Consider the following 14664-nt stretch of genomic DNA (forward strand, 5'->3'; position numbering starts at 1 on the left):
AGCAGGATTAAGGTTTTAACGTTAATTCTGGAAGGAAACTAACTTACTTTAAGCTCCAAATGTCATACTAAAGGTATGGTGATTTTTAAAGGTGGCTTTTGGGGGGGGTGTCAAAAATTGGCCATTTTAAATTTATATAACAAGTTTAGCTATAAAGCTATCTCTCTTATGAAAGATGTTCCAAGGCAAGAGATGGCAGAAAAAGAATGTTTCCTTCAAAAAAACAAACCACCCTAGATTTAGGGTGGGATTCACTTAATGAACAGCAGAAGGGCAACACTTCCCCACCAGAAAAAGTTGTCTGGGTGGGGTTGGAAACAGTATGTGGGGGGAGGGGAGATCATTCCACCTGCCAAGCCAATATGCTTGGGCAAACAGAACATTTTAAATGGCGTAACAATTGAATTCCACCTATGGGGGGGATTTTTTAATTGATGGATTTCTGCAGCATGTGGAATTACAGCTATAGATAATACCTGCATGTTGGTATGTGTCATGTGACAAAGGTACTTGAGAGCAGAAGCAGTAAAGGAGTCTAGAAATGTTGTGAAATGCTGAAAAGCTGCAGAATCATTTAGCATGCTGGATCACTGTGACTCATATTTAGAAGAAGAGAAGAATTTGGATTTGATATCCCGCTTTATCACTACCCAAAGGAGTCTCAAAGCGGCTAACATTCTCCTTTCCCTTCCTCCCCCACAACAAACACTCTGTGAGGTGAGTGGGGCTGAGAGACTTCAAAGAAGTGTGACAAGCCTAAGGTCACCCAGCAGCTGCATGTGGAGGAGCGGAGACGCGAACCCGGTTCCCCAGATTACGAGACTATCGCTCTTTACCACTACATCACACTGGCTCTCCACTTTCCTCCTCCCTTTAAAGCAGAGAGAGATCTAAAAAGGTAACCATCATTTACTACCAGGCAAGTTGTATTCAAGTGACATGAAGGAAGAACATTTAACAGACAAAATATTTCTCCAATGGACACACAAAAATTTCCACCAAATCAGCAAGCAGCAGAGGCTGAATATGTACTTTCAAGTTTTTCCTTAACTTCACAAGAGGGCATAAAGCACAAATCTGAGGCCTGATTCATTTGCTACACGATTCAGCAGGAAAAGGCACAATATTATAAACCTGCACACGACTCTAACCAGGTGAAGCAGTAGATATACATTCACTTTGTGCTCTTGCAATACTTTTATTTGCCCATTACTTTTCACCAACAAACATATAGACACACAAATGAAGAATGGCTGCACGTACATGCCTTTGTACGGTCTGGCAATGCTTTTTTTCACCATTCAAACATTAAGAAAAACACAGCTGCATTTTCAAAATGCAAAGGAAAAAAATATGGACAGATGAGGATCTGGTTTTGTAGCTCAGAAATCCAGACTCTCTCAAACAAGAAAAAAAAAGTATGAGCTTATGAAGCTCCCACATCAGTATTTAAAGACAAGAGGTTTCATAAACTATAATCCTTTCAAGGCCAACAGAAATGGCGAACAGAAACTACAGTATAACACATTCAAAATCTGAATTAAGTATACTGCATGTTGTGCTGGAGGAAATGCCACCTCCTGTAGAAGTGGCGGATTAAAATTTCCAATATATTTACAATAAAAAAAGTTTTAAAATGCTCCTTTAATTCATGCTAATCTTAAGAGCACACCTTCATATAAAAGATGTGTGGATTAATTAGTTGTGCAGCTTTTAATTAGAACTTACTCGTACTTGCCACAGTACTCAAGTTCCTTTGCAGCAAAGATCAGGACCTGTGCCCCCCCCCCCCAAATAACATTGGACTCCAATTCCCAGTAGCCCCAGGCAGTATGACCACTGGCCAGGGACAATGGAAGTTGAAGTGCCACAGTTTCCCCATCCCTAGTTTACATTACAGTACTATGCATCCTAACTTGGAAGTAAGACCGGCTGCATTTGTTCAATGGTGCTTATCCCACACTATGTTTATGATTGCAGTTTTTCTGTCTCTGCTGAAACTGTACAGCTTCCACAAAGGAATGACAGACTGCTGGAGATCTTAAACTGCACAACTAATAAATAAATAAAAGTTAAGAATCCCACTATAAATAAGTCGCCATAAAATTAACAGGTGCCTTCAGCAGAGTGTATGTGTATCTTGAGTTCATATATAAGCAGTACTGCATGATCATGACTGCAAACACGTTACTTCGAGACAGTTCTTGTTCTCTATCTGTCAGGTTGCTTCTACTTGGTCTAACTTGAAAATTATGAGTATCTGGCACTTCTTTCTTCCATCCTAAATGTTTAATTCAGACTGGCTTTTCGATGCGGTTTTACTCAGTTCATCTTCTGTAGGACCGTCAACTGACATCTGTGAGAAAAAATAAAATTGATGGCTGATTCAATCCATTCTTGACAGGGTTGCCTGGGCTCTGAGGCTACAATAATCATAATTTTAGAAATCAATAGTGAAAACTAGCTTGAACATAATATGAGTAGGGGGGCTTACAAATTCTGAAGAATGGAGATATAAGGAAAAAGCCAATAAACCTATTGCTTGGGCCACTAATTATTCCAACTCCTAAAACCAGCATTATTAATTCTAGTATCTGGTTCAGCTGGTGATAATGGGTATCAAAGTGAGCCCACAAAGACAGAAGTGCCTTATATTTTGGAGCTTTCTCACTGTATAAGTTTGAGAGTTCTCTAACTTTACATGCCTTGTAACTGATTTGGGATAGGCTATTGGATTGCTTGTTTTGTGTGCAATGTTCTATGATGTTTTGATTACTTTACAGGTGACCATTTCCCTTTGATTAAGATATTACTGAGACGAGTCCATGCAGCTCTCTCTTTTGTAGGTGGATCAAAGCATGGCCGTTAAGAAAGAAGTGCCACTACTTCTTGCTGCCTCTGAGTAACTTGTGACAATAAGCTACCAGTGTCAGAAACACCACGGACAGAATAATTGCCACACACAGGAAGAACAAGGATATAGTTTGAGTTCCTCACTTGCAGTTTTATATACCATTCAATGTGTCAGCACGAATAGAAGTTATTAATATTGCAGTTGTTGTATAAGGGATTATTATTATGACCGGAATGTAATTGAAACGAATTAAGATTTTAGAACGCAGAAAATAAGAAAATAATCAAACCATCCAATCTGGCACGTGGGAGGGCCACTTTAAGTAAATTATATAATTCGGTATTTGAATGATTGGTATTAATAGTTGTATTATAATTTGGTATTGTTATAATGAGGCTATTATTGGACTGTAATTGAAAACTAATAAAAATTTATCATGGGGGGGGGGGAATACAACCACAAAGCTCTTTTAAATAATGGCAAGCTGAACTTGAAATCTGCTACTCAAAGCAATAGAACTCTAAAGACATTGTGTTCAACAGTCTACTGCCGAGTGCCAGGTATTAGTGGTCGATTATGCCAGCAAATTAAAAGATTAAAACTACTTACAGATTTAATGTCAACACTTATCCCTGAATTCACATTGTGCCTTCGCAAATCTGATTTGATTAAAGCTAAAAGGAGGAAAGAAAAGAAGCATATGAATACCAGCATATTCACTGCCGTGCATATTTTTGCAGGATAAATTCTGTTGGTCTTTAAGGTGCTATGAGACTATTGCTTTTGCAGCAAAAGACTAACATCATTATTGCTCTGCAGACCACATGATACCTGCCTTATTCCTAGCTGTTGTTTCTCAGTCTACAACAGTGATTTTCAGACAGGTTCCAGGCTGAAACATGCAGCAGTTAACAGCCCTGGATGCTGAAACACATTTATCAAATGTTGACGAGGGTCAAATTTGACAATGGTGCAGGACTCAGCACTCTGAAAACTTCAGCTTTCATTAAAAAATAAAATAAAATAAAATGTTTCATGTGCTGCAGGCAGGAAGAGGAGGAGCTAGAACATATAATAATTTATATGATAATAATTTATTATTTCTACCCCACCCATCTGGCTGGGTTTCCCAGCCACTCTGGGTGGCTTCCAACAAAAGGTAAAAAACACATTAAAACATCAGTCATTAAAAACTTCCCTAAACATATTGTTGTTATCTTTGATATTAAACACTAATATTGCATATTTCTAGTTTCCACCTGGCTAAATTGATCTACCAATTTATACACACCCAAATAATTATGAACCGCTAGCCTATAATGGGGAATGAATGGGAGTCTAGATCAAGCATAGGCAACCTTCGGCCCTCCAGATGTTTTGGACTACAATTCCCATCATCCCTGACCACTGGTCCTGTTAGCTAGGGATCATGAGAATTGTAGGCCAAAACATCTGGAGGGCCGAAGGTTGCCTATGCCTGGTCTAGAGCCAAACTGTAGAAACACAAAGACCAAAAAGCCCATTTGTTGAATGAACAGAAGACGCATTCAACTTACACAGCAACCCTAAGCATATATACTTAAATGTACTGTGTTTAATAAGGTTTATTTCCAGTTGACCATGCTGGACATGTTTAAATCAGAATAAGTTTCCCCGCTTCCTGAGTGTGTTTAGGGCTGCAGCCTGTGTGAGTTTAGCATCACAGCACAGCTTTCATGCTCTTCAAGCAGTTTTGCTCATTCAACTATTTAATAACCTTGCTCACATTTTACTTCTTAGTGCAGGGTTCTACTGCTATCAGACAAAGGAAGATTTAGTTTTCTTTGTTGTCACAATAGTTTGGATGGCAGCCAGTAATCCTAATAAGCTTTCTTTACTCACATCCCACTCTTAAATCTAACTAGCTCTTTTTTTAAAAAAAAAGCAAGCTACCCACAGGCCACTTCCTCCTCACCTCATTTTTCCTCTTTTAAAGTAGATATAGCCAGGCAACCAGCTGTTTTTTATCACTTTTATTGATATTCCCCTGCTTTTGAGAACTTAATTATTTTCATCCATCTTACTTTGTCATATGGCTGCTTTTATGATACATTGTTGTTAATGTTGTTATTGTTGTGAGACACTTTGGGTATGTTTAATAGAAAGTCAGGATAGAAATGTTTCAAATTAATAAAACAGAAATAAAATATGAACGAATCAGGTCTTTGGGATGGACTGCATACTATTCCATAAGAAGAAAATACATTTATACACTAATTTGAGAAAGAAAGCCAACTCGTTACCTGTTAAAATGATACCTATAAACATCCATACGAAGAGGAAGATGTTTCCTGCACGGGGATTGTAATCTGTTGTGAGCTTTCCTTGAATCAGCGTAAAGATAATCCCAAATATCTGTAAATAGACCATAAGAAGGAATTTCAGATTGCTTCTCGATAAAGAGTATCTTCACTACAATGCTATCACAGTTAAAACTTGCATGGTGCTTGTTCACAGTGGTTGTGTTGCAGCAGAGGGAGAGATAGGAAACAGGGCAGGGTCATCAGCTCTGCTGAGATACTAGCTAAATCTTTCTTCACTTTTGGATGGTTTTCACTTGAGCTGGTCACTGTAAGAATTTTGTATTCCTATGAACTGGTGCCCTAGTTTGCCTTTCTTTCCTTTTCACATATTGCCTGTTGGGTTGTGTCTTTTAGAGTGCAAGCCTAAGGGCAAGGGCTGCCTGCCTTGCCTGTTATTGATTTTATGAAAGCTACAGTAGGAGCCTTCTCAGCAGAAGAGCCTGCCAGAAATGTATTTCATAGAATCATAGAATTGTAAAGTTGGATGGGACCCCCAAGGGTCATCTAGTCCAACCCGCTCAAATGCAGGAATCCTGCCCACAGCCAACCCTTGCTGGGCTCAAATCACCAAGCTTCTGGTTAACAGTCAGGTGCACTGGCCCACTGCACCACCTGGGGTAGAGAGTTTCACTTCTGCATTCTCTGGGTATGCCATTTAGAGACAATGTACGGTAAGTCGGTCTATCATGCCTGATAACAAAACAGAGTGCTACCAGAACTCAAAACAGAGCATTAATTATTGGAGCAGATTAGTTTTACAAAACATCCCATTGTTACCTGCGCCGAAGCATTCAGAAGCCCTGAGGAGGTGCCCTCTGATTCAGGGTATGTAATTTCCACAGCAAATTCAAAGCCAAGGGGGAGGTAACCAGTCATGAAGAAGCTGCCATAGAAACCCAAAGTTCAAATGAGCAACAGTTGTTATGGGAAAAAAAACAGCTATTTTTCATCCACAGGAAATACATATTGGCGCCAGAAAGCTCGTAACTCTTTTAAATGAAAAGTTATTAGACCCAGTGAAATCAGTTGGTTTAAGTAACTTAAGTCCACTGCGTGGCTTAGATCAATAACACCCAAGAGATTTAATTTAGCCTGCATTATATAATACACCAGTGTATTTTATTAATTTGTAGATCCATACCCTAGCACTCCACCAGTCACAAACACAACAACGAGGTGTCCACAGTCCAAGGTGAATGTAAATACAACCATCCCAACAAATGAGAGGATGTACACAACAAATGTAGTCTGCCTGTAAACAGAGTAAGAAGAAAACACAACGCTGTCAGGTTCAGATTGCATCAGTATTATTATTTTTGCTACAGTTTAAACCAAGCTACTTTGCAGTTCAAACACACATGCACAGCACTACATTTCAGTGACAACCTGTCACTTCCCTGCTTTGTCTCAGGACAGGCTGTCACAGTCTTGTGCTACTTGGTCAAAAAAATTTAACGTACCTTCCCATCTCTCAGGATACAGACAATATAAAAACCACAATAAACACCAATAATATTAGCAATGCAGGAATGCAGTATAGTTAGACAGGGTCTAGGGACAACTGATTATCTATAGAAATGCATGCCATCTCAAACAGCTCTCTTAACCTGTCACTTGAACCTATTCTGAGATCACCTTCTGAGGTCCTCCTTCATGTGCCTCTTCCTCGAGAGGCCCTGAGGGTGGCAACAGGAGAACGGGCCTTCTCTGCCGTGGCTCCCCATCTGTGGAATACTCTCCCCAGGAAAGTTCACCTGGCACCTTCATTATACACTTTTAGGCACCAGGCAAAAATGTTCCTTCTTAATCAGCCTTTGGTTGACCTGATTGACATCCTATACCAGGCATAGGCAAACTTGGCCCTCCAAATGTTTTGGGACTACAGCTCCCATCATCCTGTGCAGGACCAGTGGTCAGGGATGATGGGAGTTGTAGTCCCAAAACATCTGGAGAGCCGAGTTTGCTTATGCCTGTCCTATATTCTTTTAAAACGTGGCTCTTTTTCAGGGGGTGTTATTGGGTTATTGTTCTTATTTTGATTTTATACACTGTGATCTTTTCTGTGAACCACCCTAAGATCTCCGGGTATAGGGCAGTAATGTGTTTTGTGTGTGTGTGTGTGTGTGTGTGTGTGTGTGTGTGTGTGTATCTCAAGGGAGTCTGGCAAGTCCCTCTTGGAAGGGGCTGACACACTTTAGATTATTAGGATGAAATTTATGATATTTAAACCATACAAAAAAGAAGCTTAATAGAGAAAAAGTGTTAGCTACAAGCACATCAAAAGCACATTGACCACAAGCCCGCATGCAAATGTTGATCAGCTTGGGTTGCAGTAAGTAAAAAATATTTTTGTACCTTAAAAGTTAACTTGCATGCAGCTATTCAAAGCTTAAAATTGTCCTGCAGCACATAATCTACCCTACTTCCTGACATTCCAAGCTCCCTTTATATGTTGAGTTACTGAATTCCGCTTATTTATTGCTTCAGTACACCTTTCCTTATCATTTAACATCATCGTTAGTTCCCAACAAATAATTCAGTAAACAAAATAGGGGGCCCATAGGAATCTGAAATATTTCACTTAATATTCTCTTTACCATTCTCTGGACCACACTTCAACCACAGGCTTTCTCACAAAGCTGCCGCCCACAAGTGAAATAACAGGGAGATATGAGGGAAGGCCTCAAAAGGTAATGGGGAAGCAGGTTATTTACTAATTTTCCCTTCTCTAATGGTGGGAAGTTCCAGATAGGTTTGGTAGCATCCATTTACTTTGGTGAAGTCAGCAGTCAGCGGTTCGAATCCCCGCATGGGGGTGAGCTCCTGTTGTTCGGTCCCTGCTCCTGCCAATCTAGCAGTTCGAAAGCACATCAAAGTGCAAGTAGATAAATAGGTACCGCTCTGCCAGGAAGGTAAACGGCGTTTCCGTGCGCTGCTCTGGTTTGCCAGAAGCGGCTTTGTCATGCTGGCCACATGACCCGGAAGCTGTATACCAGCTCCCTCAGCCAATAAAGCGAGATGAGCGCCGCAACCCCAGAGTCAGCCATGACTGGACCTAATGGTCAGGGGTCCCTTTACCTTTAAGCCTTATTCTATGGTTTCCCACTCGCACACTTACTTGTATGTTTTGGTGTAATCCAGCCACAAGCCACAAATAACTGAACCCACCATTCCAGCTACCACAAGAGTCAGGCCGATCCTTCCTGCATTCACTTCTTCTCCCTTGGAATAACATTGTTGTGTAAGTATCTGTAAGCGGCACCCTCTTTACTACAATGAATATGTGCATACAAACTTATTAGAAAAGCCAAAATCTACGTAAACATAGCTGCTGTAGCTAAGTGTAAAAAATAACTGCTAGAGCAGGCTTACTCAACCTCTGCCCTCCAGATGTTTTGAGACTACAATTCCCATCATCCCTGACCACTGGTCCTGCCAGCTAGGGATCATGGGAATTGTAGGCCAAAAACATCTGGAGGGCCGAGGTTGAGGAAGCCTGTGCTAGAGCTTTTCACAGATGGGTTAATCCAGACTATAAAGACATTTCAGTGTACTCAAATCAATGAAATAAATGTTGGTAACAGGAGGCAGCCTGCCAACGTACTGCACAACCATAGTTTTCACTTTGTCATTTTAAAGTTTTCGATTGCTTCCGATTCTAACAGTTCCCATGACAGCATTAAAATCAGGCTACTTGCTTATAAGCACAGTGATTTTAAAATGTGTAGAAGCCAACCAACATATATAAAAAAATTCACAAAAGGAACAAACAGGTTCCAATCAAGTATTTAAAATTACAGCAGATTTGGGAGATGTACTCAGAGGCCAGAAGATGAACTACTTGTTACTCTTTAAGACTTCCCCAAGAAACTCAATCCTCTCTTTTGTGGCCACGAATATCACAAAGATTCTACCCTTTCTTCATATGTGCTATTGCACTATCCCTTAGTTTGCAGCCTGGAAACTGCTTCAAGGCATGACATACACATATAATCACCAATTCCTTAGGTCAGATCTGTTCCAGCCCTGAGCAAAACGACCCTCTCAACCCTAATTTGACAGTGATAACTGAAACAAGCATGACATGAAATTCTTTAAGAGAATAAATTTATCATCAGACAGTCTAGAGAAACTTGCCTCATAGTGAGTTATTATCATTTGGTTTAGTAGAGTTGAGACTGAATAAAATGCCCCAGTCATAATTCCTGCAATGAGAAATAAGACTGTTTAAACTACTGGTATGGTTACTGAAATGAAATCAAGCAAAATTAATTTTTATTTTTTAAAAGGAGAAAACTTGAATCATTGGTATCTGAAGGCTAAAAAAACAGTTCTATCACTTCATATTGTTTTAGTTTATTACAAACATAGCGTAGTTAATTAAGCTGTATAAGGCCATAATCTGATTAGACATGTAAACTTTATTTGAGTACATGAAAAGTGAAACAAAACACCAGTTTAAAGTAAGAATGACACAGTTCTACTGAACTTTCAAAGAAGAATTTTATATTGAACAATAAATCTTTGCTGCCACATGTAGGCTAAATATATTTGTATACATGTGGTGTTGACTTTACAAAAGTTTTTTAAAAGATGTGTGAATCTACTAAAAAAAATTGGAATAGTTAAGGAAAGTATCAGATACTACCTAAGTATTCAGCAATATTAATAGACTCTAAATGGAACTGATTGTACAGAAAATTTTTAAATGAAGAAAAACATTGTTGAATAACTGAATAAACTATATAAAGACATTGTTATATTGTCATCTGCTTCTTGTCACCCGTTTTTATCATTTAAAGTTGATAATGGTTAGATTTTATTGATTTATTTTAAAATAAAAAATACATAGTAGCATAAATCTTTACCTCCTAATATATGAATCTGTAGTAAGGTACATTGGGGGGGGGGGGTTACGGCAACTATGTTATACAAGACACATGAAAAAAAGATGCTCAAAATACTCACCATAACTGATCAACAAAAGAACAAAAGGAACATTTCTGAACAGGTTGATCATTGATTGCTTGTAGGAATAATTATCAGGTGAGACATCAAGAAGAACAGCCTGAGACTGACTTGGGGGATATTTAGGTTTTTCCTTAAACGCTAGGAAGAAGGTGACACAGACATAAAAGTTTTGCAAACCAGCTATTGTTATTCAAAATATTAATTAGCACCATGCAAATCATGAGATGAGGATGAGGTCACAGGGCGTACCTTTCCCATCATTTATCTAATCTGGCCTTTCCCAACCTGGCCCCCTCCAGATGTTGTTGGACTACAACTCCCATCAGCCCCAGCCAGCATGACAGGATTGGTAGTCTAGTACAGGGGGCACCAGGTTCAGGAAATCCAATCTACACACACACACACACACACACACACACACACACACACACATCTGACAAAGAGAAGAAGCACGCTTCAAGACCAGCAACAGTGTTTTCCCAGCTAGCAGAAGTTCTTTGATTCATTCCTCCCCTCAAGTTCAACCTGTTCTTTATGCTTCTCCTCATGATTTCCTTCGCTGTCAAGTAGTGCAACCGTTTATTTTCATTGTATCCAAAATGTATACTTTTTTTCCTACTGGAGTTGCTAAGATGTTGCTCCAGGCTCTCAGCTAGTGAAACATTTTATCCGTTTCCCCCAGCTCTCATTTCTAACTACCGCATTGGACTTGTTCTCTTTTATGCAGAGCTTTGATTTACTTGCTTCTATTCCTCTTCAGTTCAAACTCCTTTTGTCTGAATGTCCCCTTTATCTATGCCCTATTTCTGAGAGACGCACCGCCGCAAAAAAGAAATACATCTGGGTTGTTGGTTTTCAAAGTAGAAGATGGCAAGATTCCCACTGCAGATACTTTCAAATACCTGGTACAAAATGAATTGACCGGTAGGACTGTTTCACGGCAGCCCAACATAAACTTTGGAATTTTCTCCCTTCCTATTCCCGGAGTTAAGTGAAAAATATAAGTCAAGCTGCACTTTTTTATCTGCAGGTAACCCTAGAAAGGAAAATGATGAAGCAGCTATAGCCATGAAGGCAAAACTTGTAGGAATGTGTTTTAGAAGGATGGGGGGTGGTTAATGGAATCAGGTAATAATTTCGTAACTAGGCAAAAAGCATTCCAAACAGTATTTTTTATGTACTGTGAAAATATTTACTCTGTTGCTATTTTAACTGTTTTCCAATTTTAATTCTTTTTAATGGATTGGAATGTTTTGTCAAGCATAGCCTCATCTATGATATAAATATAGCCTTTGACTGACTTGGATTTGCTTTATTTGAGAGCTTTCTTCAGCTTTGACAAAACTGCTTACAGAGATATTTTACTTACCCACTGCTGCTAGTATAAAAAGGAATGTGGATACTGCTGCCGTACCATAGAACATAATGCGGATGTTATGTCCCATGAGGTCTATGTCATCAGCTGTGTTTGGAACTAAAACTGGTGGCAATAAGAAGCCGATTGCTGTGCCCAGCTGTAAAGAAAAGGCAACCTAAATGAGGTTTGGCAATTGAAACATATAACTACAAGTAAAAAAGAATGTTTGAAATCAAAGTGTTCCTTCATTAACCTGAAGGGGAACAGGTCCTGGTGGATTTAACTACACTTATAGTGTTTAAATAGTGCATCATTATTGAATTAAAATGCAAGGCATTTATAGTGGTAACAGAGAAAGTGTGTCATCCCATTTCTATAGGTATGTTTCATAAAGCGCTATCCTCTATTAGCATTTCTGTAAGGTGTTGCCTCTCTCTGAATATTGGTGGCAATCAAGGCATTGGCTGAAATTTCATATCTTGAAATATACCAGCTTCTCCATTTTATTGATACAGCAATAATTGATACAGCTGAATTTCTTTACTATTCTCTGTCAGCAGAATTAATTGAAGCACGTGGTTTAACTGCAAAAAAAAAAAGCATTAGATACTTCGTGCCTTTAGTTCAGAAATGCTACAGGCAAACATGGAAGCTTCGTAGTCAACACCCTTTTAAAACTGTAAAGCTGTTGTCTGCTTTTACAATGTTTTATCTTTGTATAATTCAGAACAGTTCTACATTAAGCTGCACAGGATACCATTATTGGGGTGGTAGGCAGACTAATGGAAATGAGACTGCTACAGTACTGCCTTTAGCTTCAAAGTCTTTCACAGCTCATGGAAAAATGTTTTAAGTTACAATTATATTGAAACATCATTCTCCATGGACGAAGCTGCTTTGACACACCACTACAGACAGGGCTTTTCTTGTCATCAACCTGCAACTAACTACAGTGGTGCCTCGGGTTAAGTACTTAATTCGTCCCGGAGGTCTGTTATTAACCTGAAACTGTTCTTAACCTGAAGCACCACTTTAGCTAATGGGGCCTCTTGCTGCCACTGCGCCGCTGCTGCACGATTTCTGTTCTCATCCTGAAGCAAAGTTCTTAACCCAAGGTACTATTTCTGGGTTAGCGGAGTCTGTAACCTGAAACGTATGTAACCTGAAGCGTATGTAACCCGAGGTACCACTGTACATGGCACAAACAAAACACACTGCTAGGCCTTCCCACCCCACCCGCATCACAAAAATTCTAGCCCTTTCCATTTAAGATTCCCTCCTGCCTTACAAATGCATGATTTCTCCAGATATTCTCCTGATGAGCATCCCTCACTGACACACCCCTGTCCCAAGCATCTTCCATTCTACATCCTCTTACCTGGTTGCCCAGAACAGCTACAGCACAAGCAGTGGACACTTCCTTGGGCCCAAACCAGACAGAGGCAATGCGGGAGGGCAGCCCCAGAATAAAGACCTGGGCTATGGAGCACACAATCTGAGCCACCAACGTGACCGCATACAGGTTTGGTTGGACGCTGGTACACTTAATCCAGGCACCCAGGCAGTTGAGTCCAGATCCCAGCAAGGCAGTGATGCGAAGCCCCCGAGTGTCCAGCAGCCAAGTGGCAGGGAAGATCAGGGGGATGTACGTCACCATATAGGTCATGGACAGCCAGTCTATTTGAGAGTTGGAGACGTTGTAATAACGGGTGAAGACATTGGTCAGTATACTGTACTGGATCCACTGGAAGGCGTTCACCAGCGAGTACAAGCTGAAGATAACCAGCACTACCAGCCTGCGCTTGGACAGCCGAGGGATAAGCTTCACTTCCGATGTGGAAGCAGGGAGCATGGCTTCTGCCTCAGGGTGCTCCTCGGACGCAACAGCTCTTCCAACCTCCACATCACTCACTGACACCAGAGGTGCTGAGCTGCTGCTCCTTTGTGTCTCCCTGCCAGGGAGGCACCCGTTCTGGTGCAGGGGAGGCATCAAGGCTACCTCCACAATCTCCCCACCCTCTCCCTCCTCTCCGCCTTCCCCTGCCTCTGACATGTCAGCACCATCCCCACCCATCCTCAAGCCTGGGTCCGTTTCCTTTAAGCCGGCTTCCCTGAACACACCCACAGGTCACACACAGGTGATCTACTGGAGACCTCCCCTTGCCCACCCAGAAAGCCCCTCCCCTCAGTCACACACCCCAAAACACACTCTCCTATCTTTTGCCCCACAGATACACCCCCAAAACGCCTATCCTTTGCCCCAGACCCCCCAAAACACACTCTCCTATTCTTTGACCCACAGACGCAGACACAAAACACAGATACACCCCCAAAATTCCTATCCTTTGCCCCTGACCCCCCAAAACACACTCTCCTATTCTTTGACCCACAGACACAAAACACAGATACACTCCCAAAATTCCTATCCTTTGCCCCAGACCCCCCAAAACGCACTCTCCTATTCTTTGACCCACAGACACAGACACAAAACACAGATACACCCCCAAAATTCCTATCCTTTGCCCCAGACCCCCCAAAACACACTCTCCTATTCTTTGACCCACAGACACAGACACAAAACACAGATACACCCCCAAAATTCCTATCCTTTGCCCCAGACCCCCCAAAACGCACTCTCCTATTCTTTGACCCACAGACACAGACACAAAACACAGATACACCCCCAAAATTCCTATCCTTTGCCCCAGACCCCCCAAAACACACTCTCCTATTCTTTGACCCACAGACACAGACACAAAACACAGATACACCCCCAAAACTCCTATCCTTTGCCCTAGACTCACACTCCCAAAACACACTCTCCTGTCTTTTGCCCCACAGATACACCCCCAAAATACAGATACAGCCCCAAAACTCCTATCCTCTGCCCCAGACTCACACCCACAATCCTTTGATGCACAGATACGCACACAAAACACCCCCCCACTCCTATCCCAGACACAGGCAGGATTATTCCCCGTCCTCCAAGGGACTAGCCCCTTTTATTGCCTCTATTGACCCCCCCACACACACACACACACCTCAAGGTCGCCTCCCCGCCACCTGTCCTGCCTCAGGTTCGCTCCCCTTCCCAGCCTGCAGCACAAAAGAGGATTTGCACGAGCGCCCACACGTCCCTG

The 14664-nt window shown here is 41.2% G+C and overlaps 1 protein-coding gene across 4 annotated transcripts; it reads right to left on the reverse strand.

The window, feature by feature from the left end:
- Positions 1–1178: 1178 nt before the first annotated feature.
- On the reverse strand, positions 1179–14545 carry FLVCR1 (FLVCR choline and heme transporter 1). 4 transcript variants are annotated; one of them, XM_081854781.1, is made up of 11 exons: positions 14294–14545; positions 12903–13777; positions 11537–11681; positions 10165–10305; positions 9334–9401; positions 8315–8418; positions 6338–6448; positions 5974–6079; positions 5137–5248; positions 3464–3528; positions 1179–2356 (listed from the first exon to the last, which is right to left on the reverse strand). In XM_081854781.1, the coding sequence occupies exons 2-11, from the start codon at positions 13596–13598 to the stop codon at positions 2282–2284; spliced, it is 1623 nt and encodes a 540-aa protein (XP_081710907.1). In that variant the 5' UTR covers positions 13599–13777; positions 14294–14545; the 3' UTR covers positions 1179–2281. The 4 variants fall into 4 exon arrangements, with proteins under 4 accessions (XP_081710907.1, XP_081710908.1, XP_081710909.1 ...); XM_081854782.1 differs by having other exon boundaries at positions 12903–13772; positions 14464–14543; XM_081854783.1 differs by lacking the exon at positions 14294–14545 and adding an exon at positions 14024–14109 and having other exon boundaries at positions 8315–8414; positions 9330–9401.
- Positions 14546–14664: the final 119 nt, after the last annotated feature.

The sequence above is a fragment of the Podarcis erhardii genome, assembly GCF_964252035.2.
Source record: "Podarcis erhardii genome assembly, chromosome: 3".
NCBI lineage: Eukaryota > Metazoa > Chordata > Lepidosauria > Squamata > Lacertidae > Podarcis > Podarcis erhardii.